Source organism: Mustela putorius, unplaced genomic scaffold (genome assembly GCF_011764305.1).
Source record: "Mustela putorius furo isolate JIRA1106 unplaced genomic scaffold, ASM1176430v1.1 tig00003896_pilon_pilon_pilon, whole genome shotgun sequence".
Taxonomy (NCBI): domain Eukaryota; kingdom Metazoa; phylum Chordata; class Mammalia; order Carnivora; family Mustelidae; genus Mustela; species Mustela putorius.
In genome coordinates this window covers 2,683,887-2,710,570 of record NW_025422045.1, presented here as the reverse complement: position 1 = coordinate 2,710,570, position 26,684 = coordinate 2,683,887, and the positions used below count along the sequence as shown (strand labels likewise).

Below are 26,684 nucleotides of genomic sequence, written 5' to 3'. Positions count from 1 at the left end.
GGGAGAAGCAGACTCCCTGCAGAGCTGGGAGCCTGATGTGGGACCTGATCTGAGGACTCTGGAATTATGACCTGAGCTGAAGGCAGTTGCTCAAGCAACTGAGCCACCCAGGCGCCTGCCATTAGTAGTTTTAGGAGGATTCTACTTTTATTGGTTTGAAAATAATTGTATAATCTGTATGATGGCAGCTATTAGCTTAATTAGAATTTTTCTTCTTTTAGCGAGCTGAACTGTCTTAAAGCACGTGTATGTGGGGACATACGACCAGTGTGTAATTGGAATTTCATTTTATTGAAGCATGAGTTCTGTCATAAAGAAGTACCTTTCCAGCATGGTTCAAAAAACGGCTCAGAATAAACTAGGAATTTGACTTAACAGTAAAAGACATGGTAAATTAGAACAATGGATCTAAAATGGCTCTTATTTGTACTTATATTTGCATACATTACCATTTAATCAGAGATACACTGGGGAAAATTTTAGTTACACAAATATTTGAATACAGTTACATAATATAGTTTCTAAAAGCTGAGTTTAGCATAGTGAAACACACTCCCCTTTTAAACCTAAGCTTTGTTTAAACTTTATGCAAGATTGTTTATATAACTTGGGTTTCCAAATAAAGTAACCATTCCAGATGAGGAGTAAGATCATGTATTCTTCACACTGGGTCTTCGTTAAAGCTCATCTGATCTTTCTTTTCAACTTTGTAGAGTTTACGTCACATCTCACAAAGGTTTTCTCCTGGCTTGGGTGGAGCTGTAGGCCATCCGTGTTTTCTGAACAAAATGTCATTCTGAATAGAAAACAGAGCAAACACAGCATTAACTTTAAGATGGAGCTTACTGAAGTGTTTCATCCTTTGTAAATAAAAACTCAATTTATGTAATGCATGCTATTTTTAAAGAAATTGGATTCTTATGTGCACAAATATTTTCATAACTTCAGAGAAAAATAAAACCCAAGTCAGTGAAAGCAATCAGGGAAAGGCTGCTTCCTGGAGCTCTGCACTGGGGTGATTTCAGCTCTAGTAAGAACAGAAAGTCCTCGGGGCAGTTCCCCCTTTTTTTTTTCTCCCCAACCACAGCTCATCAAAGATTTGAGGGTAACTATTGTTCCTTTCACAGCATTGCTCCCACTCCTGGGTAAACATTCCCAGTTCCTTCAACTGTTCCTCACAAGGCAGGCCTCTCTCCCCAGCCTTCCTTCTTTGGACACGTTCCAGTTTGTCAGTGCTGCTCTTAAAGGTCTCTGGGCACAAGGCCACTGTCACCAGCCTCTGCTGGTCTCAGCCCTGCAAGCCCAGCCCTTTCCTCTTATTGGTGCAGGCACTGTCCAGCTAAAGGGGGCCTCGCTCTGTGTTCTGGTCTCTCTTGGAGACCAAGCCTTAGACTGCTTTGATGGTTCGTTAGCTTGGCCTGAGATGCTGGTTTGTGTTGTGAACTCGCATCTTCTTGGAGAAAAATTATCAAAAGTCATGAAGAATTCTAGTTAATGGCTTCTTCTTCTTCTTTTACTTTCTGGTATTACATCTAGGGTCAAGTCTTCATGAAATCAGACTTAAAAAAAAAATCAGACTTTTTAAACTAAAATAGTGTATAAGCCAGATGGAGAAAGACAAATACTGCAGGGTATCACTTACACGTGGACTCTGCCTCTCCGCGCCCCGCCACCAAAGTAAAATTCACAGGAACAGAGTAGAAAAACCCCTCCCCTGGTTCCTCCCCTAGGAACCAGGGGAGGGGAAGATAGGGAGACGTTGTAAAAGGATATGACCCTTCAGCTATACGATGAATAAGGTCTGAAGATCTAATGTAAAACAGGGAGACTACAGTTGACAACACTGTATTACATATCAGAGAAAGATGGATGTGTTAGCTAACCGGGTGGTGGGATCCATTCACGTGTATACAGATATCAAATCACAACAATTGTACACTCTCAGTAAAGTTAAAATTTAAAAAAGTGTTAACAAATAATTTGTGAATGCAATTTTTGAAAAATTCAAATGGTAAGGAAATAAATGAAGTCAAATATTAAAGATCCTCTCTGCCCTCACCCTTGACTAATATCATTCCTCTCCACTTTCCTGGTTTAGTTTATGTCTCTGCAAACCTATTTCTTTTTTTTTTTTTTAAAGATTTTATTTATTTATTTGACAGACAGAGATCACAAGTAGGCAGAGAGGCAGGCAGAGAGAGAGAGAGGAGGAAGCAGGCTCCCTGCCGAGCAGAGAGCCCAACGCGGGGCTCGATCCCAGGACCCTGAGATCATGACCTGAGCCGAAGGCAGAGGCTTTAACCCACTGAGCCACCCAGGTGCCCCCAAACCTATTTCTTTTTTCCTTTCCTTTCCTTTCTTTCTTTTTTCCTCCCTCTTTCCCTCCCTGCCTCCTTCCCTCCTTCTCTCCATTTTTTTCTTTCCTTTTTTTTTTTTTTTAAGATTTATTATTTATTTGAGGTAGGGAGGGGCAGAGGGAGAAAAGAGTGAGAGAATCTCAAGCAGACTCAATCTTAAGAGCTCCACACGGGGCTTGATCTCACAACCTGAGATCATGACCTGAGCCGAGATCAAGAGTCAGACACTGAACGGACTGAGCCACCCAGGCGCCCCACTCCAGACCTATTCCTGTGCATTTACACATACATCACTGTTCATATGTAAACAGAATTTTCAACAAAAGTGGGGTTATAATGTATGTCTTTTTCTGACATTTTTCATTGTCATCAAGAAATGGAATTGAAGACCTATTTGTCTCACTTCCTATGAGTTTGTCTCATTCTTTTTTACCTCCTGCATCACTTTCCGTTGTGTGGGTGTATCTCAATGCATTAGGGCCATTTTCCTACTGATGGACATTGAGGTTTCCTCTAATGGTTTGCTATTTATAGATGGTACCGCAACAAACATTTTTGTACCTGTATGTATATATCTCTTGTGGATATTTTGAGTATTTCTCCAGGATAGACACGTAGAGTTAAAATTCTGGGTATTATGTAGATTTAAAATTTTGATAGTGTAAGCTCACAAGACTGTTCCCTGCTGTATACCTGGGACCTACCACAGTGCCTGGTATAAGGTAAGTGCTTACGAAATATTAGTTGTTGAATGAAATTCTCCTGCAGAAGCTCCATAATTTGCATTCCCACAAATAGTGCATGAGAATGCCTGCTTCTCCACACCTTTACCAACTCTGGATTTTGTCTGTTTTTTAATTCCTGCCAACCTAGTGGGTGCCCAGCGATAATCTCATTGGTTTTTGTCTTGTATTTCTATGATTACTAGGGACATTGAACATTTTCTTATTTTGTGTAGTGGATCACTTTTGATGTCCTGCCGTCGAACCAATGTTTTCTGTCCTGTCTCTTCCAGCACAATAGGTCCTCTCATCCCTGACCTTGTGCCCCTGGAAGAGAACAGCACCTCTCATCGAATTCCTTCGGTGGAGGCACAGAGTGAGTTACTTATAACCATTTTTGTGCCCTGGAGTTAGCGAAGAGATTAAGACCGTGAGGTTGGATATTTGCATCCTGGCTCTGGGATTGTGGTTTGTAGTGGGACTCCAAAATTGGTAGTTTGCTATTGGTCTCGTAAGATACATATTATAAATTACATTTGTTGCTACAGAATCGGTTCTCTGCGAGGTGCCGATAGTGTCCAAGGCTTCACAGGTGGTGAGCAGAAAGTGGAATTTGAGCTTAGGGCCGGCAGAGGCAGGCCACTGGATGCTGCCTGCCATATTGCTTTGCTCGCTGCCTCCTCTCTGGGCATGCCCCTAGCCTGTTGTGCTGCAACACCCCTGAACTGCTGTCTTCCTTCTAAGCTTCCCAGACCATGCAATGCTAGTTCTTCACTTATGCCAAGCGTGGTCCATGTGCCAGCAGCAGCCGCACTTCGGAGCCTGTTAGAGACGTATGACGTCAGGCCCCACCCACCTACTTAATCGCATTTAAACACAATTCCCGGATGATCCCTGGGTACATGGAGGTTTGAGAAGTGCTGGGAGGGAGCATGTTATTAGTAAAATTAATGCATCTTATTTTCCCAATTATTAGGTCCTGGAATTTCTTTCTGCCAAGGGCCACACTCAGTTTTTGTTTGTTTGTTTGTTTGTTTGTTTTTTTGGTATCCCCCAATGGTACCTGATGCTGTGAAGGCACACTTACAACTTGAAAAGCTATAGGTCCTACCACCCCTCCTCCTTTTTCAGCCTGTACCCCCTTATAGCTCCGAGGAAGGGTCTGATGCGCAGATAAACAAATACCCAGGTCTGCAACTCTGGTGCTTTGGGCCAAGGAAAGTCAGATTCTTGGGGCCAAGATGAATGGAGGAAAGGACTGTTGGGAACAGTGCCCGGGCAGCAAAGAGGCAAGGCATCAGACAAACCCCGAGTCAGATCTGGGCTCGGACAGTTACCAGCAATGCTCCCAAGCTGTGACATCAGGTCCATGAGCCCCAGCTTCCTGATCTGCACCGCCAATAATACCTGTTTCCGAGCGTCCCTGGGAAGGTTCCAGGAGACTAACCCTCTCGACCTGCCTTGGTGGCCTCCCCGTGGTGGGAATTCTGGAAGCATCGTTCCCTTCTCTCTGCTCTTTCCGTCCTCAGAACCATGTGGGTAAGCACCCGTGAGAAGGCCTTGGTGTGTTTTATACAGCCTTTCAGATCAACTCACAGAGAACTGCCACCAGGAACAGCCGCCAGGCCTGAGGAATGACCCTCGAGCTGAGGGAGTGTGGGGAGGGCTGGCTGTCAGAAGCAGAGCTCTTCGAATGGGCCAGAAAGTCATGCAAGAATAGCTAAGTGTCTAAGAGGAGAGAAGCAGTTTAATTTTCTCAAATTGATCGTGTGGAGAAATCTGTTGGCAAGCGGCAGAGTGTGCTCTTAGTAATTGCCAGGATTTTGTATCCCAGGGAGATAAAAACTCAGAGCGCTGTTGTATAAGGGAGTCGGGGGCATAAATCTGCCACGGGCCGCTCCTGGCCGTGAGGCCCGTGGGGTGAGCTGGGGAGCGTGGTTCAGAGGTGGGAGGCCTGCTGTTTTCCATCTCTACTGGGGACCAGCCCCAGAGAGAAATGGGCTTCCCAACAGAGGAAGGTGAGAGAGGAGAGACGAGTTCCCTGGACATGAAGGGAGGCGGGAAGGGGGGCAGGGGAGGGTCTGGGGAAGGGCAGCATTCTCCTCTCATGGAGAAGTGCAGAACTCCAGAGAAGCAGAGCTGCCATGGCAAAATGTGTCAGGCATCCCTTTGCTGACAGGACTGAAGGGGCAGCTGGACCACCCTTTCTTGGACACCTTTTCTTTGTGTCTTACTCTGTCCCCAACCCCTTATTGTCCCCGGGAACTTTGGGACCAAGGGAGACTTTAAATCATTAAATCCTACAGAGCAGAGCTTCTTAAGGCTAATCCCTTGGTCCACGTCACAAGTCTTACGGCTTCTATTAGCAAATGTGTGTCCTGGGTTCCTTCACAAACTATGGTGCATCAGAAGGTCTGCAGGTGTCTTTGGGAAACCTGCATATTTAATAAGCTCCCCAGGAGCTCTTTGGCACTCAAAGATTTGAAAGGCGCCCTCACAACATGGGGTTTCGAGACTGTGATCTGTTGAAAGCATTTCTCTGGGTGAGCAACAAAATGGAAATGTCCGTCTTGGTCCTTGCCACTCAAAATACAGTCCTTGGACTGCGGCACCCACAGACAACTCCTGATGATTCAGCTGAAGTCTGAAGAAGACTGGGCCAGTGAGGCCATTCTCGAACTCCAAGGCAGGTAGCTCTGGACCACAGGCAGTGGAAGGAGGCTAGACCGGGAGTCAGAAGACCTGGGTGCAAAACCTGGTCCTTCTCCCTGTGGCTGCGTGAACTCGGGATGGCCATCTCACCTTTCTGAGCATCCACGTGCCATCATGGGACGTGATCGTGGCTACTTTATGATATCAATGCAAGTGTTAACTGTGGAGGTGCTGAGACGAGGAGATGCCTGCTAGATGTCAGGGGAGGCTGTGTCAGTACTCACCGTTGCTGGGTTTCTCCCGCTTTGACTTTGATGGTCTTGACAACGAGGCCCGAGTAGAGAGGCTCTTGGCTCCATGGGATGATGGTTTGGACCGTGTTCCAGACATTGGTCCATACTGCACCATTTTCCCACTTGAACTTGATCATGATGAGCTCACCGATGTCCACATCCAACGTGATGAGAAAGGAATAGGTTTTATTACTAGTAATTTCTTCATCCCTTGAAGATACAGAGGAAATCAGACCTAGTTTATTTGGAAAAGCAAAGTCACGTTGGGCACATTCAGGCTGTGTAGGGTTTGCCCGAGTGACTTGGGAAGGTCTTTTCAGCTGCATTTTCCAAACTGGTATGGGACAGGCTATTAGTAGGAACAGTAGTGGGTGGGCCAGACCATTAATACTGGGGAAACCATGTATTTTTTAGGTTAGCATAATTAAGAGGCTCTGAGAGTTCTGCCGTAATGAATCTGGTAACTCTCTTGAGCTCAGGCTTCCGAGCTTCTGCTTTAACAAATGGGGAAAACTGCTCCTGAGAAGACAGTGGGGCTTTGGCAATGACCTCTGGTTAGTTCAGCTCCCTTGAGGTTTGATTAACGCTGTAGAGCCACCCCACTCTCTTATCTCTCCACTCATGCTTTTTTTCCTCCCCATAAAAATAGAAACAATGAAGTTTAACAGTAATAGAAAACCACATGGTAAAGGGATGCACCAATTTGGAGCAAAATTTAAATGCAAATCCTTAGTTATCATTAGCAGCTTTAACTAGTCTGTAGGACATTAGCATGTCCCAACACTGACTGAGCAGGAGATGCCCTTCCCACCTTGGAACTATTGCATACCCAGGGGAGAACTGGGACAGTGCAGAGGTAACGGTGGATTTGGGGAGAGACAGGTGGATGGAGGGTTCCTCCGCACAGCTTGTCATAGCTCTTCCTGTAGAGTGTTGTAAGGGATTGCTTAGGAATCCCTCCACCCCGCTAGGCTGTGCGCATCCTAGGGCTAGGGTCCCCTCTACCTTTGGGGCCGAGCCTGGACTAATACTTCCTGAACGACGGAATGAATGTGATGACCAGAGACCCAAGGCTGGAGGAGATCTTCTGGAAGCTGAGAACTGTCCCTGGGGCAGGCGGAAGGCTAGTGTCTCTTCCAAGGAAGAGGCCACAATGAGGGTTGAGATGTGGAGAAAAAGCCTTATTTCTGGTCACTGAGGCTGGGGAGCTTCTGAGGGAGGCATGAGGCCACTGTTCACATTGTGAGCAGGTGTGTAACAGGGCAGAGGACAGATGGGCAGGGCTGGCAGTGCAGGCTGACTGGGAAGGGAAATTTGTGCCAAGTTAAAACCCATTTGGTTTCTGGGTTATGGCTTTCAGAACTCACTGGAAAGGAGCTCAGGGCTGTCCTGTGGAGACCTGCTCCCTCCCTCCCTGCTCCTCCTGCCTGCTTCTTCTGCCCGCACAGTAGATGATGGACTTTGCCACCTCTGGCTTCCCTCTCTGCTCAGCTCATCTCACAACGAACCCATTGTAAACACAGGTCATTTCACTGTAATGCAGTCTTCGGGATGAGTTGAGGCTGAGGAGGAATGATGGGGGGTCGGTCATCCCATTGGACAGGTGTTTGGGGCAGTCATGTGGGCTGTGTCTGCCCTGGTCCTTGAAAATTATGGGGTCTGCCTAGACCCTGTGAGAAAAAGTAGCACGCCATCAGCATAGACGGCGCTGCACCTCATACTCACAGAGTGATGGTGATTTTCTGGTTTTCCTCTTTTGTTCCAAGGAGTGTCATAGTAAAAGTTGGTTCAGTGGGTTTCTTAAGTTGGTTGATGAACTGGATCTTGAACTGGTAATGATACACTAAAGAGAGAAGGTGGAGGGGGCGAGGGAGAGGGAAAGAGAATTTAAATAGGAAAAACAGAAATTTTTAAAAATTAAAAATATCATATTTTTAAAATTTAAGAATGCAGAGGTAGAAGTCTGGATCGATAGACACCAACTTCCAACAACACCCCCCCAGGTGGAGGGATTATGAATTCTTTAAAATTTTTTTCTTTTTCCTTCTCTGTATTTATTAAACATTTACAGAGGACATATGGTGTGTGTATAATGTAATTATAAGTATTATCTAACAGAAGCAGGCGGAGTGGGAATATGGTATACCTAACATTCTCACCCGTTTCTGGGTGCAATCCTGTTGGACTGTTTGGCAAGAGTCCCTTTTATAAATTGAAGGATATTATCGCTTTGAGGCACCTGACCCAGGCAAGAGGATGCATTGCCATTTTCAATGTTTGCCTCTGTTTAATGGGGTCCATTTTGGGATGGACAGAGCTCTAGTTAAGAAGCATATGCTCTAGTGACCACATCTCTATATTCTGGGGCAGTTGCTGGGCACTAGCTCCGTGGGGTTCCACAAGGACATTTTCTGATGGAAATAAGACAGCTCTAGTTCTGGCACTTGGATCTAAAATGTTTCTGTCTTATCAAATGTTCAGAATGTCCTTCCACTGGGTTGCATAGGAGATGGTAACATATTTTACTCTCCTTTACCTAAATACAGTCTATATTTAATTAATAAAAGCAAATTGCTTACTATCACACAGGTATGGTTAAACACTTCGTACTACCTCATCTCATTCACTCATCAGAAGAACCCTAGGAGGTGGGTATTGTTGTCATCATCCCCATTTTATGAATAAGAAAATCAGGGCCCTAGAACAAAAGGGACTCGTTCAAGGTCACATAGCAGAGTCTGTCTCTTAGCCTGGGCCTGTTGCTAAGCTTCTTAAGATGGCCTTGACTAACCTTGTGTTGTTGCACTAACTGCCTATGGGGCTGTTCTTGGCAGTTACCCCACTTCATTCCGAAATGAATGGACTGCTTGGACTTCTGTCTCTTGCTGTCTCCATATTCTCTACATGCTTGTACTGTTTTAGCTCCAAGATGGCCAACAAGCTTCATATGGCATGCCAGTTCCACCTGATTGACCGGACTGCCTAGAGCCCTATGTGCAGATGGGTACTGAGGCTACACCCAGGCTCTTGGAGAGATTGGTGTCTGCCTTGGGCAGAGGAGAGGGATTTTTGGACTGCTTGCTGTGGATTTGCCTTTCCTGCTCTAGGTAATGATTCATCCAATTCATCCACTAATTCTGATACAGTGACTTCCACCATGTAGGTGTCTAACCAGCTTGGTGGGATGAATGAACCGACAGTTGGCTTGGGAGTAACATGATGTATATTACCATGTAGCAAGCTGGAAGCCACCTCTGAGTCCCCAAGACCTGAGTTTCAAGCTGTGTTGCAGGAGAATTCCCACCAGAAAGCACAGATCATGACACTAGCCACTTGTTCATCTATCCCATACCCCCAGCACGTGGAGATTCATCATCTTCGTGAGTTAGTCTCCTACCTACCAAATGCCGCACGGCCATGGGAGGTTGGGAGCCTCACACGGACCTGGCAACAGCTGCCGTGGTGGCGTCCTGCCAACACCCCAGCTGCAGTGTCCCAGGCTGCCTGGTTCTCTGGGATTCTAGGTTGTTTGCACAACCCTCCCCTTTGGCATAAACTGACCTTCTCATTTGGGTTTTGTGGTGGCCTTGCTTAGGAGCCTAGGGTTATCTCTTGGGTTGACTCTGAAGCACCAGAGTTTCTTTTTGTATATTTATGTTCATGGCAAGAGCCAAACACGAACTGAGGACTTTTATAGGCCAGGGGTTTTCTGCTTTAGGTGGAAGCTAGCTTGGGCCTCACCTGGCCCTGAGCACAGCGCCCTGTGCCCAACAGATGCTCAGGTCCTTATAAATGGAATAAAGCAGTTTGATATGCTCAGGACTGTGAGGCTGAGGGTGAGAAACAAGAGAAATGCAGTGGGCCCAGGTTCCAGAAAGAGTCCCTCCACCCTGACTGGCAGTGATGGAGACAGGGACTCTGGCCTAACATCCCAGAAGCCTCTGAGAGGCTGTATACGCTTTGGGGGTGTATCAAGAGAACCCTGTCGCAGGCAGACAGAGTTTAAGTTGAACAGAGGCAAAAGGAAAGGTCCTTCTGAAGACAAGGCCATAGGTGTGTGGGGTGGGGATCAGATGTGGAAAGGAGGGGGCGGGAGGACTGGCCTCGGGTAGCCTCCTAACAAGGAGGCAGGCATCTTGCAGAGCACTCAAGGATCCCCCACAGCAACCAATTTTAATCCAGTTTCGTATGTATGAAGTGGGAGTCTACTGTGCTCAGGCCAGTGCTAAGAGCTGTTGGGGAGAGAGGAGTTAAAGCAGTACGCATGATACCAACACTGGCTAATACTTATTTAGTTTACCTGTGCCAGGCACTTTGCACCTATTATCTCATTTAATCCTCACAACAGGTGATACAATCATCACCTCGTTTTAGAGAGGAGGAATCTGAAGCACAGAGAAGTTAGGTGACTTTCCCAGTATCACACAGCTTGGAAGTAGTGTAGCTGGGATATAAGTCCGGGCCACCAGGCTCTAGAATTTGAACTTTTAAGTGTTTGTACCTGGGACCATAGCTTTATATACCCTAAGGAAAAGGTTGAAATATGGACAGAGATTTAAGTTCAAGAGTGTCATAACAGAACTGTCTAACTGTATAACTGTATAAAAATAAATCAGCAACACCTGAGATACTCACCTGTTGAAGAATGACTACGGACTGACTAATCAGGACAACCATGAGAACTACCACTTAGCTTTTTATCGTGTCCCCAACACTGAGCCAGTCACATCACATAATTACCTCTTTTCTCTTTACAACAACTGCATAAGATGCCCGCTTTATCTTCCCTTCGCATCATTTTACAAATGCAGAAGCTGATGCTTGGGGAAAGTTAAGTAACTTGTCCATTGTCGTGCAGCTCAGAACGGGGGAAGCTGCAATTAGACTTGAGACTGCTGATTCCGAGTTCATATTCCCAACCATGTGATTTACTCTTATGAAGTCATTAAAAGATATTTTTGGAGCAATTTCAATCCTTCTGAAAGAAGTGGAGGGGGAAAAATCCCCAAACAACAACCAGGATACAAAATTGCTTCGCTAACATGAGACCAACTTTATAAAACAGAATACACAGGAAGGGATTTATAAAATGTAACAGTGCTTATCTCTGGAGAGGAGAGAGGGGTCATTTTTATGTTTCTTCACGCTTTCCTGCAAGTTCTGGGTTTTCTACAATATGCTTATATTCTAATTGACTCTTGCTGGAAAAAGAAAAAGCTTTTAAAAGTATTAGAATAGAAAACAAGAGGGCCAAAAGCCACGGGGCTCCACTTAGAGGAGCTTGTAGCTGGGAAGCTAAGTCACGTCTGTGACTCTTGTCCCCTTCTGTCTTCTTGTCTCGTGGGTTGGGCATCCACGTCCATGTCTTCTCTCCCCAGGGCAGTCTCGGTGTCACGTGAATGCTCCTGTCGGCACAAGTCCCAGCATGCAGCGGGCACCTAAGGGGTCTTTAGCGGTTCTTTTGTGTGAAGATAAGGCAGGACACGTGCTGCATTAAAGAACCTAACTGTCAATGGGGGTCGGCACTTGCGGAGATCCTGGGAGACACCAGCCTATACACGAAGTGTTCTGCCTCCATCATTTTTCGTCCTTGTAAGGAGACTAGATAAGGTGCAGGCCCTGTCGGTTTCCTTCGTTTCCTTAGTACGGCTCACCCACTGGAAGGAGCCCCACCCACGCTCTTGAGCTGGCCCTGGCCCGCAGAGTCCTGTTTTCACCAGAGACCTAGGATGTCAGTTACTCTGCTGGACGTCAGACAAGGAAGCAGAGATTTGGACATAGATCCAAGGTCACCCAGAGTGTTACAGGCAGAGCCAAATTTGAACCCAGGTGTCTGATTCCAAAATCCCCTTTCCACTGTCTCCTGAGGTCCTGGGTCTGCAAGGCGCATCTCCTCTTTGAAAGCAAATGGCAAACCCCCAGTCCCTGAGGAAAGGCAGCCGTCAAAACCTCCCTGGAAGGAAGCCACTGAGACAAAGTGCCTTGAGGGTCTCACCCGCTGACATCCATCCTGGGCTATGGCTGCTGCAGGTTCCTGCCTGTTCCCTGAAGGCCTAGCTCCCCAGCGGGGATAAATGGCTTAGGTCCCTGCGCCAGAGATGGGTTTTTGTCTTCCTTTGTTCTTCACTCGTGAGTAGGAGATGGATTCCCAGGTCCGAGATGCCACGGTTGCACAAATCTGGGGGAGGGTGTAAAATCCAAGGGTCGGCTTGCCAGGACCCCATTAACTTCCATCCTTTGAGTGAGAATTACCTGACCTCCTGCATCTTCCCAGGGTGGAGTCTGTGCAGAAATTTGGAACCTCAAAGGTGAAGGAATGGCCAGGAGTCCGAGTCCACTGGCCTCCCAAGCACTCCTGAAGGATATGTGGGCTGTGGAGGGGCACAGGGGTGAGAGGATGAGGGCACCCTTGTGTCTGTAGGAACCCAGCTGTAGAACCCAGCAGGTTGATGGCACTGGTGGTCCCAAATGACCTGCACTAGGGAAGTCACTTTTTGGGGGGGAGAAATCTTGAAATGACATTATTTTTATAAATATAAAAGAGCCTTTCATATGGAGAACTAACTAGATGATCCTATTTTGGATTTTTGTGTTTTTCTTTAAAAGAAAAAGAGACAATTTGCCTGTCATCCCCCACTCCCTGGCCCCTCCCCTTTCCCCCCAGACAATGATGCTGTTACAAAGATTAAGGAAAAAAGCAGGAGTCATTTTGCTCACTTTCCCTCATGACATGTTTAGTAAGGATTTAAAAAAAATGATTTAGGAAAAATGCTTTTGATCCTGTGACTGTGGAGGGGACCGCCCAGTGCATTCCTCGGTTCGGGCAGGAGAAATTATTTTAGGTCTTAAAGATAAAGAGCCTGAAACAGTCCATTAACCCTGAATGAGATCAGGCAAATGCCACCTAGAGCAGAGATGGGAAGCCTCTGGAGAGTCTCCTCAAATAGAGTCTTCCTGAGGTTCAGTTCCCTAAAAGCCCCGGATTCTGATCTCGTGTAAACCCCACTGGTGCCACTTAAGTTCTTTTTGTAAGGCAGCCACAGTAGACATTAGCTTAGTGGAATTTATGAAAAGAGAAATTTTGTTTCTCCTTCTTTTTCTTCTCCTCTTCCTCCTCCTCCTTTTTGTTTCATGGGAAAAAAAAAAAAATGATTCCAGATCATTAGATATTGGCTCTGGGAGATATTATGATTTTCTTTGCAAACATCAAAGAGGCCTTTTTCTTTCAGTGTATCGATTTTCTTTCATGAAGATGGGAGGAATGGGATCTCTTGTGTTGTTTTGCCACACTGAGGGCTGGTTCCTAGACATGAGATGCCTCTAACTCGAGAGGGAGGCTTCAGACCTGACACTGAGCCTGAAGATGGCACCGTGAGGGCTTACCCCACCAGGGGGCCAGCACCCAGGGAGGCTGGAAGAGGGAGGGCGGGCACAGGTGTATTGGAAGCAGGTGTATTGTGCAGCTCGGGGCTCATGTTGGGGGCTGCAGTTGGGTTTCACAGTTCCATGAGACACCCCATAAAGTGCTTCAGAGTGAGCATCTTCCAAATGCACGTGGGGTATTTTCAGTGGAAGACAGTCAAGGCCTCGAAGACTCGGGAAGAGTTTTTTGCTTCCCACTTACCTGCCTCTAAGAGTTTTTAGATAGGGGCCTAGTCCGGGGAGATAGCTCCTGACACAGAGAGCTGCAGAGTCTGGGTGATGAGGGTGGTAAGTGGAGGGGTGATGGCGGTTCAGGCCTGTGTGTTGATTCTGTTCTGGGTCGCATTGTCTCTGCATGGTGTGATGAACATTTGTTTCCCAAACCTTGGCTCTTCTCATCTTGCTGTGAATTAACTTCCTTCTCTCTGAAGCCCCACAGCCCCACCCCCTTCTCTTTAGCTCAGGATGGCAGGGAGGCTTCAAATGCCTGACTTCTTTGAACCTCTCACGGCTCTGTGAGGCTCTAATACACGTGGAATTAACATTTTCTCCTGTTGAGCTGTTTTATGTCAACTTAATTAAGAGGCCAGCCAAAAGAAAGGGTAGAGGAAAAATTTTCCTCCCCTACACCCTGGTGTCAGGGGATTGGATTCTTGCCACTTCTGTGGGCAGTTGCCTTTTCTGCTGGGGGTGAGATTGGGGGAGTGTGTGTGGTAAGGAGTGTTGTGCTGACTGGCATCACGCTGCCTGCTGTTTGTGCCCATAGGTGCTTCATATGGGAGGACAACAGGAGCCCTCAGCTGAGGGCCTGGAGTCCTTTCTCTACCGTCTACCACCGTATGGTCATGAGCCCTCACAGACTCTTTGAAGCTCCATTTCCTCATGTATAAAATGGGCATCAAGAGGACTCTAACGGGGGGTCGTGAGAATATGATGCGATGGGACAGTGTATATTAAAGTGCCCAGCTTCTAGAAGGTGTTAACCCAGGGACACCTTTTCCCTTCCTATGTGCTGAACTGACCAGGCACAGTTCTGAGCTGCACCCCTAGGGGCTGGTTTTAGCAGTTCGCGCCCATAGTCATCCACACACCATCACTCTGTGGCTGAAGAAACTGAGACCAGCATAGGTTTTGTCACTAGTTCAAGGTCAAATATGAGGTTGGCAGCAAAGCCAAATTCTGGACACGCCCTATTCCCAATCTCAAGCCTGTGCTGTCTCTACTACACCCAATACTTTTTCTGGACCTCTCCCTGGAAATTAGGGAAACCTTTCCTAAAGAAGTAGTGGAGAAAAGCCAAAGACGAACAGATTCCCCTAAGTCACAGTTTGGTTGGTTGCCTACCAACCAAAAGGAAAGAGTACTCAAGCAAGTTCCCCTAGGTGGGATGAGGCCCAGAGAGCAAAGGGAGAGAGAGGGAGAGGGAAAGAGGTGGGGAGGACCTGGTGTTGGTGCTACAGTCCGGAGACTGCGTGGAGTGGAAGAACAAGGGCCGTGAACCAGAGCAACCTGGGGTCAAACATTACATTTGCTGCTCACAGACTGTGTGACTTGGGGAAGTTGTAAACTCTCCAAGTCTCAATTTATTTATTGAAAAATCCACCAACATCAGTCCCCACCCTGACTCATCTCAGTCTCTGTCCCTCTGTCTCTGTCAAGGTTGTTGTGAGGATTATAGGATAAAGGAGCTAGTTTGTTACAATATACTCAGTGGGGAGCCTGGACAGAATAGGTCCCCATAAGTGCCACTTCCTTCCGCTCTGAGTGGCCTCATCCTACTGCTGGAGGATTAATTAGATAAGGTGTTCACTAAGCAGGTCTCTCTCAGGATGGATACATTCCCTGTCTTCTCTTTCAAAAAACAGGCTCCCAGACTGGTGAAGGCTCTTCCTGGGACAGTGAAAATAGAAGTGGGCAATCACTGCCTTGTGCTACCAGCCCAGTGGGTCCAGACTCTTTGATGGTTTCGTTGAAATATATTTGGAGCCAGAGGAATGAGGGCTAAGTTAGTCACCCTTTGTGGAGCTACAATCGGGAGGCCGTGTTTAGCTGGCCCAGCTAAACCCGGCACTAAAATATATCATACAATTAGATGTTCTTAAAAAATATGAATTATAGGTTCTCTGAAACGAGGGCTGGGCAAGTCTCTTCTTTTAAGAATCTGCAAGTATTCATCAAATGCCAGTGAAATGGGCTTGGAGGGCCCAAGTCAGAGATGATCATGATAGTGATGGGTGGAGAAAGGTGTAGTTATGGGGACCTAGATTAAAGGCCTTGTGCCAGTACCATCAACAGAACTTTCTGTGATGATGGAAGAGATCCATTTCTGTGCTCTCCAATATGGCAGCCACATATCTGAGCACTTGAAAGGTGGCTAGTTGACTGGGGAAGCCAATGTTTGATTGCATGTAATTCCCAGTAATGTAACTAGCCACAGCCACCATACTGGGTGACGCAGTGTTATCCAGATCGCAGCAACCCCCGAGCAGCTGTTCCCGAATGGGCAGAGTCTCACCCAGCGATCATTTCCGGCCATACCCAGGGCAGCTTGACGTGACTCCTGGGATGCTACTCCCCACTGGTGAACAGATTAGGGTTTTGCTCACTGGAAGGACTGAAGCAGAATGGGGGAGAATTTGGAAGGCCCAGGGAAGAGTGGGGGGCATTGTGGGCCACAGCTCAGCCCGCGAACCTCGGTTAGGGGCTGAGATGGGTTCTGACCGGTTTCAGGCAGTCCTGACTCATAGGGCCATGCTCATCAGAAGTATCTGGAGTGAGATAGTCATTGACAATAAAGACACCTGAGTGTTGTCTCCAAGGGTCTCCCTGCCTGTCTTCCTGGGATGGCGCTGAACATTTATGGGGTGGGGGGGTGGGCGGGGGCTGGTCTTCAGTGAGCCCCATGAAGTAGGGACTCTGACTACTCTGGCTCAATTTATGTTTGAAAAATAAATGACTGGAGGGACACATTGGTCTTTTGTAGCTGCTGGGGTGGACAGCACTGGCCAAATGCAGCTCTCTGGTCCTCCTCCATAGGAAAGAGACCCCTGTGAGTTCACACTAGTGGCTTGTGGTAGTCGGGCATCTGGGTCCTTGGCAAAAGGGAGGAACCCAGACTGAGTGTACCTGTTGGTCTTTTTTTTCCCCCTCTTCTTTCCCGACATGCTTGCCTGACCTTTCTCCCCATCTCCAAGCCCCCAGCAGATGTCCTCCAGCTCTACCAAGCTCCTCAGTTCAGAATACCCCCAAGCTGTGGAAGGTGAAAAGCAGTCTCCTTTCTTCCCAGCTGATCTCAAAACCTCCCCCTTCTTCTCTTCTCCCTCCCTCACCTCCACTAATAGACAAGGGGCAGGTTCCTGAAGTGGGGAGGAAATCAATCCCTCAACTAGTTTGGAGGTCTGGGTCTAAATGCTGACTCTGCCAAGAATTCACTCTGTGTCCCTGGGCAAATGATTTTCCCCAGCTGGGCCTGGGTGTCTGCGTCTGTGAAATGGCAGGGTAGAACAGCGTCTAGAAATGCTAACATTCCACGATTTAAAGCAGAGCCAGTGAAATGTGCTTATCGGAGGGGCTTAATCACTCCAGGCAGCTTTGCCATTTAAAAGAGGAGCTGGTTAACCCAAATGAGTGTCTAATTGGCAGGCTGCCATGGGGGAGCTCTTTGAGGCCTGAGCCCTTCCAAATTCCCTCAGCTGATTTCGGATGGTACGTTCTCCTCCACCCCAAAGGGGCAGACGGCAGAGGGGGCCCACTGGCCCCTCGGGCAGGAAGGATCCACCTTCACTGTGATGCTCTCAGAAGCGATCATCCACCCACAGCAGATTTCTGTCATTCCTGGGCTTCAGGGAAGGGAAATCTGGCCAGGGAGCCCAAGTTCAAATAAACAGGAATCCTGTGCTTAAAAAACGAGTCGCCTGGGAACTTGAACTTGTGAGTGTGATAATAAAAGGAGCACAGACCGGGAGTCGGATGCACCTGGTTGCTGGCCTCCTTCCAGGCTGTGTGGCCGTGGGCGCGTCACTCTATACCCATGCTGCCCTTCCGTCCTCTTGAACATGAGATCATTACCCCCTGCCGACCTTACTTGCCTGTTGTGGGGGCCGCAAAAAGGTGATGGCCGAGTCTGATGTTTTGTATAAAACGCTGTGCAAATGCAAAGTGGGGGTGACGACATGATCACCTTCTGCGGCTACAAATATTCTGGGCGGTAAGAATCAAACAGCGCAGCGCCTCCCGGCGCCGTGAGCATGCGCCGTGAGACAGTGAGCCGCTAATCGCTCGGGGCCGCTGGAAGGATTAGACACAATGTTAACTGCAGCAGATGCCAGCTCGTTCGCCTCCGGAGGATTCGGGTTTTGGGGGAGAAATCCTCCGCTGGCTTCTGCCCCGGAAGAGGCACAGCTCTGACCTCTGGTGCAACCCAGAGAGGGTCCGGGGCTCGGTGTCTGCCCCGAGGTTAAGGATCTGATGAGGAAAATTGGAAGCCAAACTTCATCTTTGGAGGTTCTCAATAAGCCAGTGATACCCTGTAAGAGCAGTAGACAGAGCAGTGGATCCAGATTTTAGAGGAAACGAGGAACCCCCAACATAGCCCAGAGGCTCCTTTTTTTATGCAAGTTGTGAGCAGAGGGGAAAGCCGTGGCTTCCAGCTGGGGTTTGAAGACGCCTCCAGGTCCCTGCTCAGTGAGACTTGGGTGAGATTGCTGCTCAGGGCAGCAGTTCCCTCGATCCACGTGAACGTGGATGAAGAGAGGCTCACGCAAGGATCATTCCAGAAAGTATCAAGGTTTCCTCCCACCTGGTGCTTGGCAGCCAGGTGGACACACCCATGGGAATGAACAGAGAGAGAGGCTGCGCCAACGTCGCCGTCCAGAATCTGTGGTTTCAGGACCCCTGAGAAAGCAGAGGGAAGCTTGGGCCGAGCGGCTGCCCTGGGGCCCACCCGCACTCACCTTTGAAGGGGGACTGGGGGCGTGTAACGAGGAAGAGCCTTTTGTGCTTCTTGCCCTGCCGCTCCTGGCGGATGTGGTAGCCCATGGTGTTGCAGCGACCCTTCTGGCAGCTCAGGCACAGGCCCTGGCTGAAGCTGCCCATGTCGCCGCACTGGTAGGCCGTGCTCTGCCGGCTGGGGTGCAGCAGGGAGTCGATGAAGAGATGCACGGACCGCTCGTGGGAGCATTTTATGGTCTTAGTGATGGCTGGAACACAGGGCAAGAAGGACGTTATCACCCCTCCGTTTTCCAGAGAAGCCTCCACTCCAAGGATCGTCCTGTGTGCAGGGCAGATGAGCAGCACGTTGGGAAGGAGGGGTGGGATTGCTGAGGCTGACCCCCCCCCCCCACAGCCCCAGTGGGAAGGAATCCGAGAGTGCAAACTCTAGTAGACCCCTCTCAGTCTCGTGGTGTAGAGGCATCTCCCCAGCCACGGTGGGTGTTTTAGCTGGAAGCCCAAGTTCCTAAGAAAATACTGAATTATTTAAGAACTCAGGGTAGTGTGATTTATTTAAAAATATTTATGTCTTAAATGGCTAAAAATGTGCAAGTGCTGATGTCTTGCGTTAAATTAGCTGGAACAGGCTTGTGTGGGATGCCTCTTTGCTTAACCACGCCAGGTAAATGAGAGCCAAGGTACCCTTGGGGCTCAGTTAATGGTCTAGTGAAAGCTCAGTCCTCTCCTACAACGTCTGCCCTCTGTCCTAAAGCTGCCATTGCCTCCCTCGGGTAACTGGCCTGTAAAACCAGCAAGGGGATTGGCTTCTAGGAGGATAATTCTAGTGACCAGGTCTATCTGGGCCTAACCCCAAAGAGCAGGGGTAGGAAGTTTATCTACTGTGAATTTTTAACCTTTTTTTTTTAAACTCTCCACATCTTAATCTAATCTTTAATAAATTATTCTCAAGAACGTTGAAGAACTACCACAAGGTATGTAAATTACCTAATGTGAAGGTACAGCACAGGTAACTTTGCCAAAAGCTATTTCTCCCAGAGTCTGAAGCCTAAATGCTGAGATCCAAAAGCTCGCTCTTGATCTAGGGCTGCACTTGTTGAACACCGAGTATAAGGCAGGTCCTATGCTGAGTGCTTTCATACACACACTTCCTGAATCTCACCACGGCCCCCTCAGGCAGATGTTGTAGGTGAGAAAGCTGAGCTTCAGAAGCGTTCACTAACTCATTCCAGCTCACCTAGGAGGGGTTGGGTTGGCAGAGCAGTCACCAGATTATATTCTGGGCAGATGCTTTGCGAGTACCACCCCAGAATGGGATTGTTTTTATTTTTTTTTAAAGATTTTATTTATTTATTTATTTATTTATTTGACGGAGAGAGAAATCACAGGTAGGCAGAGAGGCAGGCAGAAAGAGAGAAGGAAGCAGGCTCCCCGCTGAACAGAGAGCCTGATGTGGGGCTCAATCCCAGGACCCTGAGACCACAACCTGAGCTGAAGGCAGAGCCTTAACCCACTAAGCCACCCAGGCACCCCCAGGATCACTCTTTAAACCTAAAGGTGAAGAAAAGTGAGAAAAACCACACTAGAACTGGGCGAGCAAAATAAACGTACTCAGTTCCACCACTTGGAAGGTTAGCACAAAAAAGCAAATAGCACTAACAGAGATGTTTGTCAGGCAACTAGTTACTCAATATCAGGCCTGTGTGGAGCTCTGGGAGGGAGTGGATCTGGGAGGAGGGCTGGTTGCTTAGCCGGGATGGAGCAGACCCCCGTGGATGACTGGAGGGGTAATGACGTGAGGGGCATGTGAGGAATGAGGAGAGGAAGTTCGCAGAAGGTTCTCTCAGGCGTGGGTGGGTGGAAGGCTGGGAGTCCAGCCAAAATGAGATGATGTTGAGTTTGAAGGTCGTTCTGATACTGGAGAGGTGAAGACGGTGATGTCATCACAGGAGAGCGTATTCTCAGCTCGGTTTTGGATGATGGAGGTGAGAAGGAGGTACGTGGGGCGGGGCGGGGTGGGGGGCAGGGTCTCCGGTTGGCTTAGCGTGAGTTCACATGTTTTCATCAGTATGATATTTTATAATAATGAGAGATTTAGAACACCCATGGAACATATGATTTTTTGCTGAAAGGCTTGTCCTTTAATCTTGTGTATGTGGTCAACGTGCATGTCAATATTTTAGTCTAGAATGTGGGAGAGAAGTGGAATCACAGCCCAGAGAATGCCAGAATCCAGTTTCTGCCCCAAGATAAAGGAAACAACAAAGACATGTTTAGAACTGAACTTTGAATTGGAGGAATTCCAGTAAGGTCCTGCAGGACCAGCTGATTAAATCTCCCAGGAGTGGAAGAGCTACTCCCACTCTGGTCAAACGAAGGATAAGAAGCTAAAGATCAAGGATCTGTTAAGTGCATCCTTGTGTGGCCCAGAACAGAGGAAGCCTCCTGGGTGAGGAAGCTTCTGGAGAAGGAGAAATAACCGCAGGCATCAGGACTCCACTTTCAGAAGGGCCAGTACCCCTGGACAGACTTTGTTGGGAGGGGCTGAGAAGTAGGGATTCCTGGTGGTGCCCCCAGCTCATTGTCAGAGCGTGAGCTCAGAGACCACTGCCAGTTAAAGGAAGGCCTGCTGGAGGGACCCCAGCCCTTACCCACTCTCTCACAAGCTCTCCCTCTGAGGGAGAGCCCTACAGAGTTGAAGGTTCACTGGGTCTTGGGGGCCATATGTACGTATGGGGGATGGGAGCCAGTGCAGGCTGGCTCTGTCCCCTGGGCCATCATACTCACCATATAAGCCATGCTTGGTAATATGTTTGTAGAGCTCTAGGAAGTGACAGCCAGGCTGGAAGTAGCCCCCATTGGGGTAGAAGTCATAGTGAGCTATGGGCTGTTTGATGCCCACACTCAGGCCCATGTGCTCCCGGGTGAAGGTGTGAATGGCATCCACGAAATTGGCATCATCTGGTGAAAGACGGTCGCTGGGCGAAGATCCCTCGAACAAAGGGCCCGCGGCATCCAGTCCTAACAGGGAAAGCAAGGGTAAGGGTCAGGTGGGAGCAAGGGGAAGAAAGCAGAAAGCTCCTTTTAGCTTTCTGATGTTATTACACATTCATGCGCTAGCAGGAAGAAAAAAATCCTCAGGGATAATCTTTCTCTAGAAAATCTTGCTATAATCTTTTCACAGTAAAACCACAGTAATTCATGGTGCCGAAAATTAGACACGGGCTGCACATTATCTATGGGGAAAGAGGTCTGCAGGAACTATCCAGTGGTAGAAATAAGGTTATGAGGGAATGCTTGATTTATTTAAGCAAATCAATTTTAAGTACCTCTCAAGCTACTTTCAAGAGCATCTGTTTGCATACAAAAAGCCACTGTGCTTATTTTAAGTAGTTCTAACCTACCCATCAGAGAAAAAATTTATTTGCCTGTATGTTGTCCGTGAGTTCCCTAAACAAGCTGGCTCTTCTCCCACACCAATGTCATCTCATTGGAATGTCCAAAACAGCCTTGGGACATGACTGTTCCCTGGTGAAAATGTTCTGAGCAAATAGGACTGCTCCGAGCTCTGGTCGAGTGACAGATGTGTGTGCGGGAGACTAGAGGCAGCTCCTGGCTGGTTGGCGTCTACAAATACAAGGAGTATTTCTGCTCTCAAGGGTTTTCCTCTGTCTTTCTTCCTTCACCCTCTCTGGAAGACTCTTTGATGTCCCACATCAGCCCTGGCTTCCATCCCTGATGGGGGTGAAGGAGTTGACAGGGGCAGTGAGCGCCTGTCTCCAGCTCTCATCTGTAGTTACAAATGAAAGATGTCTTGGTGTGATTTATATTCCGTTCTTCATGGGGCTGAGGAGGAGATGACAGGAGTAATTAGCTGTCCCGCTGCTTCTGTCATGAGTGGGCCTGGCTAATAATGCCTAATATAGCCCATGACACAAGACAGAGCGGAGAGGGTGCTGGGTCTGGTGCCGCCCCTCTGGGATTCTGACTCAGCCTTCTAGGAAGTTCCTCGGGGATGGGCCTTCTGTGAAGGTCTGTTTACCCCCAGCCTATTGAGGGTTAAATCACAGAGTGATCACCATTATAACCATAGTGATAACCATATAACCATGCCTGGATAACCATTCCTGGGGGGTGCACATACTGGCCCATGAACCAAGTCTCCCCAGTTCCCGGCAAGGCAAAAAATAAAAAAAATAAAAAAAATGAGGAAGTGATTTCTCATAATGACGAATTTATTTCTCTTGTATAAATGTTTGCCATTATTTTTTTTTTTAATATTAAAACCAACCTCTTTTTTGGTGAAGTAATGGTAATCGTAGATATTAACTGCCCAAAGTGTTCTTACCTGATAAAATGGGGGTCATGGGACACCTGGGTGTTTCAGGTGGTTGAGCGTCCTACTCTTGGTTTTGCCTCAGGTCATGATTTCATGGGTTGTGGGATCGAGCCCCGAGTTGGGCTCCATGTTCAGCAGAGAATCTGCTTGAGATTCTCTCTGTCCCTCTGCCCCTCTCCCCTCTCTCTATCTCTAAAATAAATAAATAAATAAATAAATAAATCTTCTTTATAAAATAAAAAGTCACAACAACGTTATTCATCTTAAATTTCCTTTGAATTGTTTTAGCTTGTGAAGTATTGTTTTAGCTGGTGAAGTGATGTTTAACTCATCTTAAAGGGGCAGTAGGAGTTTGTTAGGTAGACTGGGGCTGGGGGTGTAGGTTGTGCTAAGATATTCCAGGCAAGGGGCATTGGGGTGGCTCAGTTGTTGAGCATCCAACTTTGGCTCAGGTAATGATCTCGGGGTCCTGGGATTGAGCCTTGCATTAGGCTCCCTACTCAATAAGGAGCCTGCCTCTCCTTCTCCCCCGTCTTGTCCTCTCTTTCTGTTTCAAATAGATGGCTAAAGTCTTAAAAAAAAAAAAAAACAAGATATTTCAGGTAAAAGGAAAAGGACATGTAAGGCCCAGAAGCACAGGAGGCCATGGTGCGTTCATGAAGTAGAGAAAGACCTAGTTCATGGAAGCTTGAGACTACAGGAAGACAGCCTCGAGAGGAGAGTCCCAGAACTCTGGAACACTACACTGAGAAGGGCTTTGGCTGGCTTGCTGGTTCCCTCCCTTCCTTCCTATTCCTTTCTTCCTTCCTTCTTTTCTCTCTCTCTTAAAAATATATTTATTTATTTTTAGAGTGAGAGAGAGAGAGAGCATGTGTCAGCAAGTCCCAGGGGGAGGGGCAAAGGGAAAAGGAGAGAAAATCTTTTTTTTTTTTTTTTTAAGATTTTATTTATTTTATTTGACAGAGAGAGAGATCACAAGTAGGCAGAGAGGCAGGCAGAGAGAGAGGGGGAAGCAGGCTCCCCGCTGAGCAGAGAGCCCGATGCGGGGCTCGATCCCAGGACCCTGAGATCATGACCCGAGCCGAAGGCAGTGGCTTAATCCACTGAGCCACCCAGGCACCCCAAGGAGAGAAAATCTTAAGCAGACTCTGCAGTGAGCACAGAGCCTGATGTGGGGCTTGATCCCATGACCCTGAGATCACAACCTGAGCCAAAACCAAGAGATGGATGCTTAACCAACTGCACCACCCAGGTGTCCCTGGGCTTTCTGAGTTTTACACTGTGGCTATCTGTGCACCTTGGGGACCGGGCTGGGGAATAGCCCCCTCAGGTGTGATCTTCCAAACACAACTGTGAGGTAGCATCCGGGGATGAGGTTGGTGTCAAGGAAGCGTGGGAGGAAAGGCCTTCTTGCACATCCCCAGCTCTTACTGGGTATCTGGAGCCATTTCCAAGTCAGTGTGGCGCCCCGTCCTTCACATCAAATGGGCCCCAGAGTAAGACCCATGTGTTCCACAAATGTGGAAACTGAGGCACAGGCATGGCTGATGTTACCACAAATTTCGGACGTGATCCTTTAACTTGCTCATATTGGGCTTTTTAAACTATAAGTTGAAAATAAACTCTTTCCTGGTACAAAGTGTTTAGAAAGTCTACTTTTGAGGTCCTCTTTGGCATGACTATGAGAGGCACCCCTTGGAGGAAAGGCAGTAGGGGTTGGGGCTGTGGTTTACTCTGAATTCTTGAGGGACAGCAGGCTAGGACAGCGGTCATGCTGGCAGCAGTGTGAAGGAGGCTGGGTGCATGGTAATTCCAGGACTGTTAGGGAAGCGGGTCCTGCCCCACCCCCGCATGCCATCATTGATTATGGACACGGTTACCTGTAATTCTCCCAATCTTGTGCTTTCCGCCCATGTAACTGCCAGCGAATCCTGAGACATGGGCACCCAGGCTGTACCCAATTAGATGAACTTTGCTCCGAGAAAACTGAGCAGATTCCTGGAAGACAGAGGCAAGATGGTTAGTGGGAGAGCTGCTGGACAGAAACCTTGTATGGGTCCAGCTCGTTCTCAGGGTCCCCCTTGTTCTTGGCCCCGGGTTGGCAGAGGAGATGCTTGAGAATTTAGCCTCCTGAGCCAGACTGGTTTCTCACCTTGCCGGCACCCACCTTTCAGACTCAGCTACCTGGGGCCCCGCCTGGTGATGTTGGTCCCCGTCCCCACCCTGCCTGTCTTTACTAGGATATGAATGCCCTACATGGTGCTCCTGTTCATTTCTTAGGGTTTGATGGGCCATGGGTGTGTTCAGATCCGCTAGCACATCCAAGGGAGAGAGCATAAAAGAGGTGGTGGATGGAGGAAGGGGAGGGAAGACAGTTCTGCAAAATAGGGGTTCAAGCATGACGTCTGAGGGAGCCCCAATGTCCCATCTCCACCTGTGCCATCCCATTCCTCCAAGCTTCGTGGAGTGGTTCTCCTATCTGGGATGCTTAGGAGACCGGCTTAATTCTCTCAGTCCCGGCCACGGGGAGAAAGGTGAGGAGGGGAGGGGAGGGGAGGGCAGGGCAGGCCTTGCCTCCAGCCACTGGATGAGAGCTGCCACCTCCTGGCCCACGAGGCGGGTGTTGCGGACAGCCACGGTGTAGTGGCGGTAGGCCAGGGTGAGCCAGTCGGCCAGCCCCACGTTCACAGTCTGGGCCAGTTGAGACTTCAGGGCGGCGACCATCTGCCCGATCCAGTTTTCCAGGAAGCCGTCCACCTGTGGGGGTGGGGCACAAAGTCGTCAGCTTAACCAGAAGGGGACCCAGGGTCGGGGGGCACTGCACTAGTCTCATCTTTCTGTTTGTCTTTTTTTTCTTTCCCAACTCTTGGCTTATGAAGGCTGGGTCCTTCTTTCCAAAAGAAAGGGCTTAATGTGGGTTTTCTCGACCTTGGCACTATGGACATTTTAGGCCAGATACTTTCTGTCACGGGGCTGTTTGCGCCCTGTAGGCTATCTAGCAGCATGTCTGGTCTCCATGAAGCAGGTGTCAGGAGCACTCTCCCCCACAAGTTGTGAAAACCAAAAATGTCTCTGCACTTTGCCACATGTCCCCTGGGGGCTACCCGTGGCCTCCAACCGAGAACCATTTTCTTAACATGCCCCTATTTTAAGAGTTTCCGAGCCTTAAAATAATGGAAAAGTCTATGTAGTTAGGAGCTGAAAGCTGACCTATCCTCTGAGGCTCAGCTCTAACCCTTCCCCACTCCAGGAGGCGGGCTTGGCCACAGCTCCGAATCCCAGCTCCTTTGCTCTCCTCCTGCCCACTGCATCTGCTCGCTTTTGAGGGAACAAGGCCCCATGAGTTGGAACATAGAACATAGCAGGAGCTCAATCCATGTGTATGGAGAATCTTTCTGTGTATGTCCTTTGTTCGAGAACCAACTTGCAGGGCATGCCTGATTCATGGAACGATGACATTGGTGTCTGCAAGGATGACTAGGAGCTCACTTACGGAAATAAGGGTGGGCTGGTGACTGTGGGGCAGGGAGTCTAGGGGGGTCCAGGCAGAAGGAAGAGCATGCGCAGAGGCGCATGGTCAGGAGAGGGCCCCGAGCCATCCCCTCTCCGGGGGGAGAGGAGTCTGGTGTGCCTCAAGACTGCTCTCCAGGCTGGAGAGCAATGCTGATGACATGCAGGTCACTTGGGTTCAGAGGCATTGGCCACTGACCACTGACCACTGACCACTTATGAACATGCACCCAGTGCCTTCCAGGTGGATAGAGCCCCTCGGGTTCAAGTCTCGACCCTCCCAATTAATTGGTTAGCTTTCATTAACCTTTCTGTGCACCACTTTCCCCATCTGGAAAATGGGGCTAGCCGTAGTGGCCTTTCTCCAGGACTGCCGTGAAGAGGAGATCAGTCAGTCGCTAGGAAGCATTTAGAACAGCGCCCGGCACGCAGCAAGCACTCA

General features: G+C 48.4%; 1 protein-coding gene across 1 annotated transcript in view; it reads right to left on the bottom strand.

Moving 5' to 3' along the window:
- Positions 1-272: 272 nt before the first annotated feature.
- LIPC (lipase C, hepatic type) overlaps positions 273-26,684 on the bottom strand; it is a 148,964-nt gene continuing 122,552 nt past the window's right edge. Inside the window, exons 4-10 of the mRNA XM_004777287.3 lie at positions 25,307-25,489; positions 24,613-24,730; positions 21,181-21,414; positions 18,399-18,644; positions 7,750-7,867; positions 6,016-6,234; positions 273-796 (exon numbers count right to left, since the gene is read on the bottom strand). Of these exons, the coding sequence (XP_004777344.1) occupies positions 685-796; positions 6,016-6,234; positions 7,750-7,867; positions 18,399-18,644; positions 21,181-21,414; positions 24,613-24,730; positions 25,307-25,489 (1,230 nt within the window). The 3' untranslated portion in view covers positions 273-684. The remainder of the gene's footprint in view (positions 797-6,015; positions 6,235-7,749; positions 7,868-18,398; positions 18,645-21,180; positions 21,415-24,612; positions 24,731-25,306; positions 25,490-26,684) is intronic.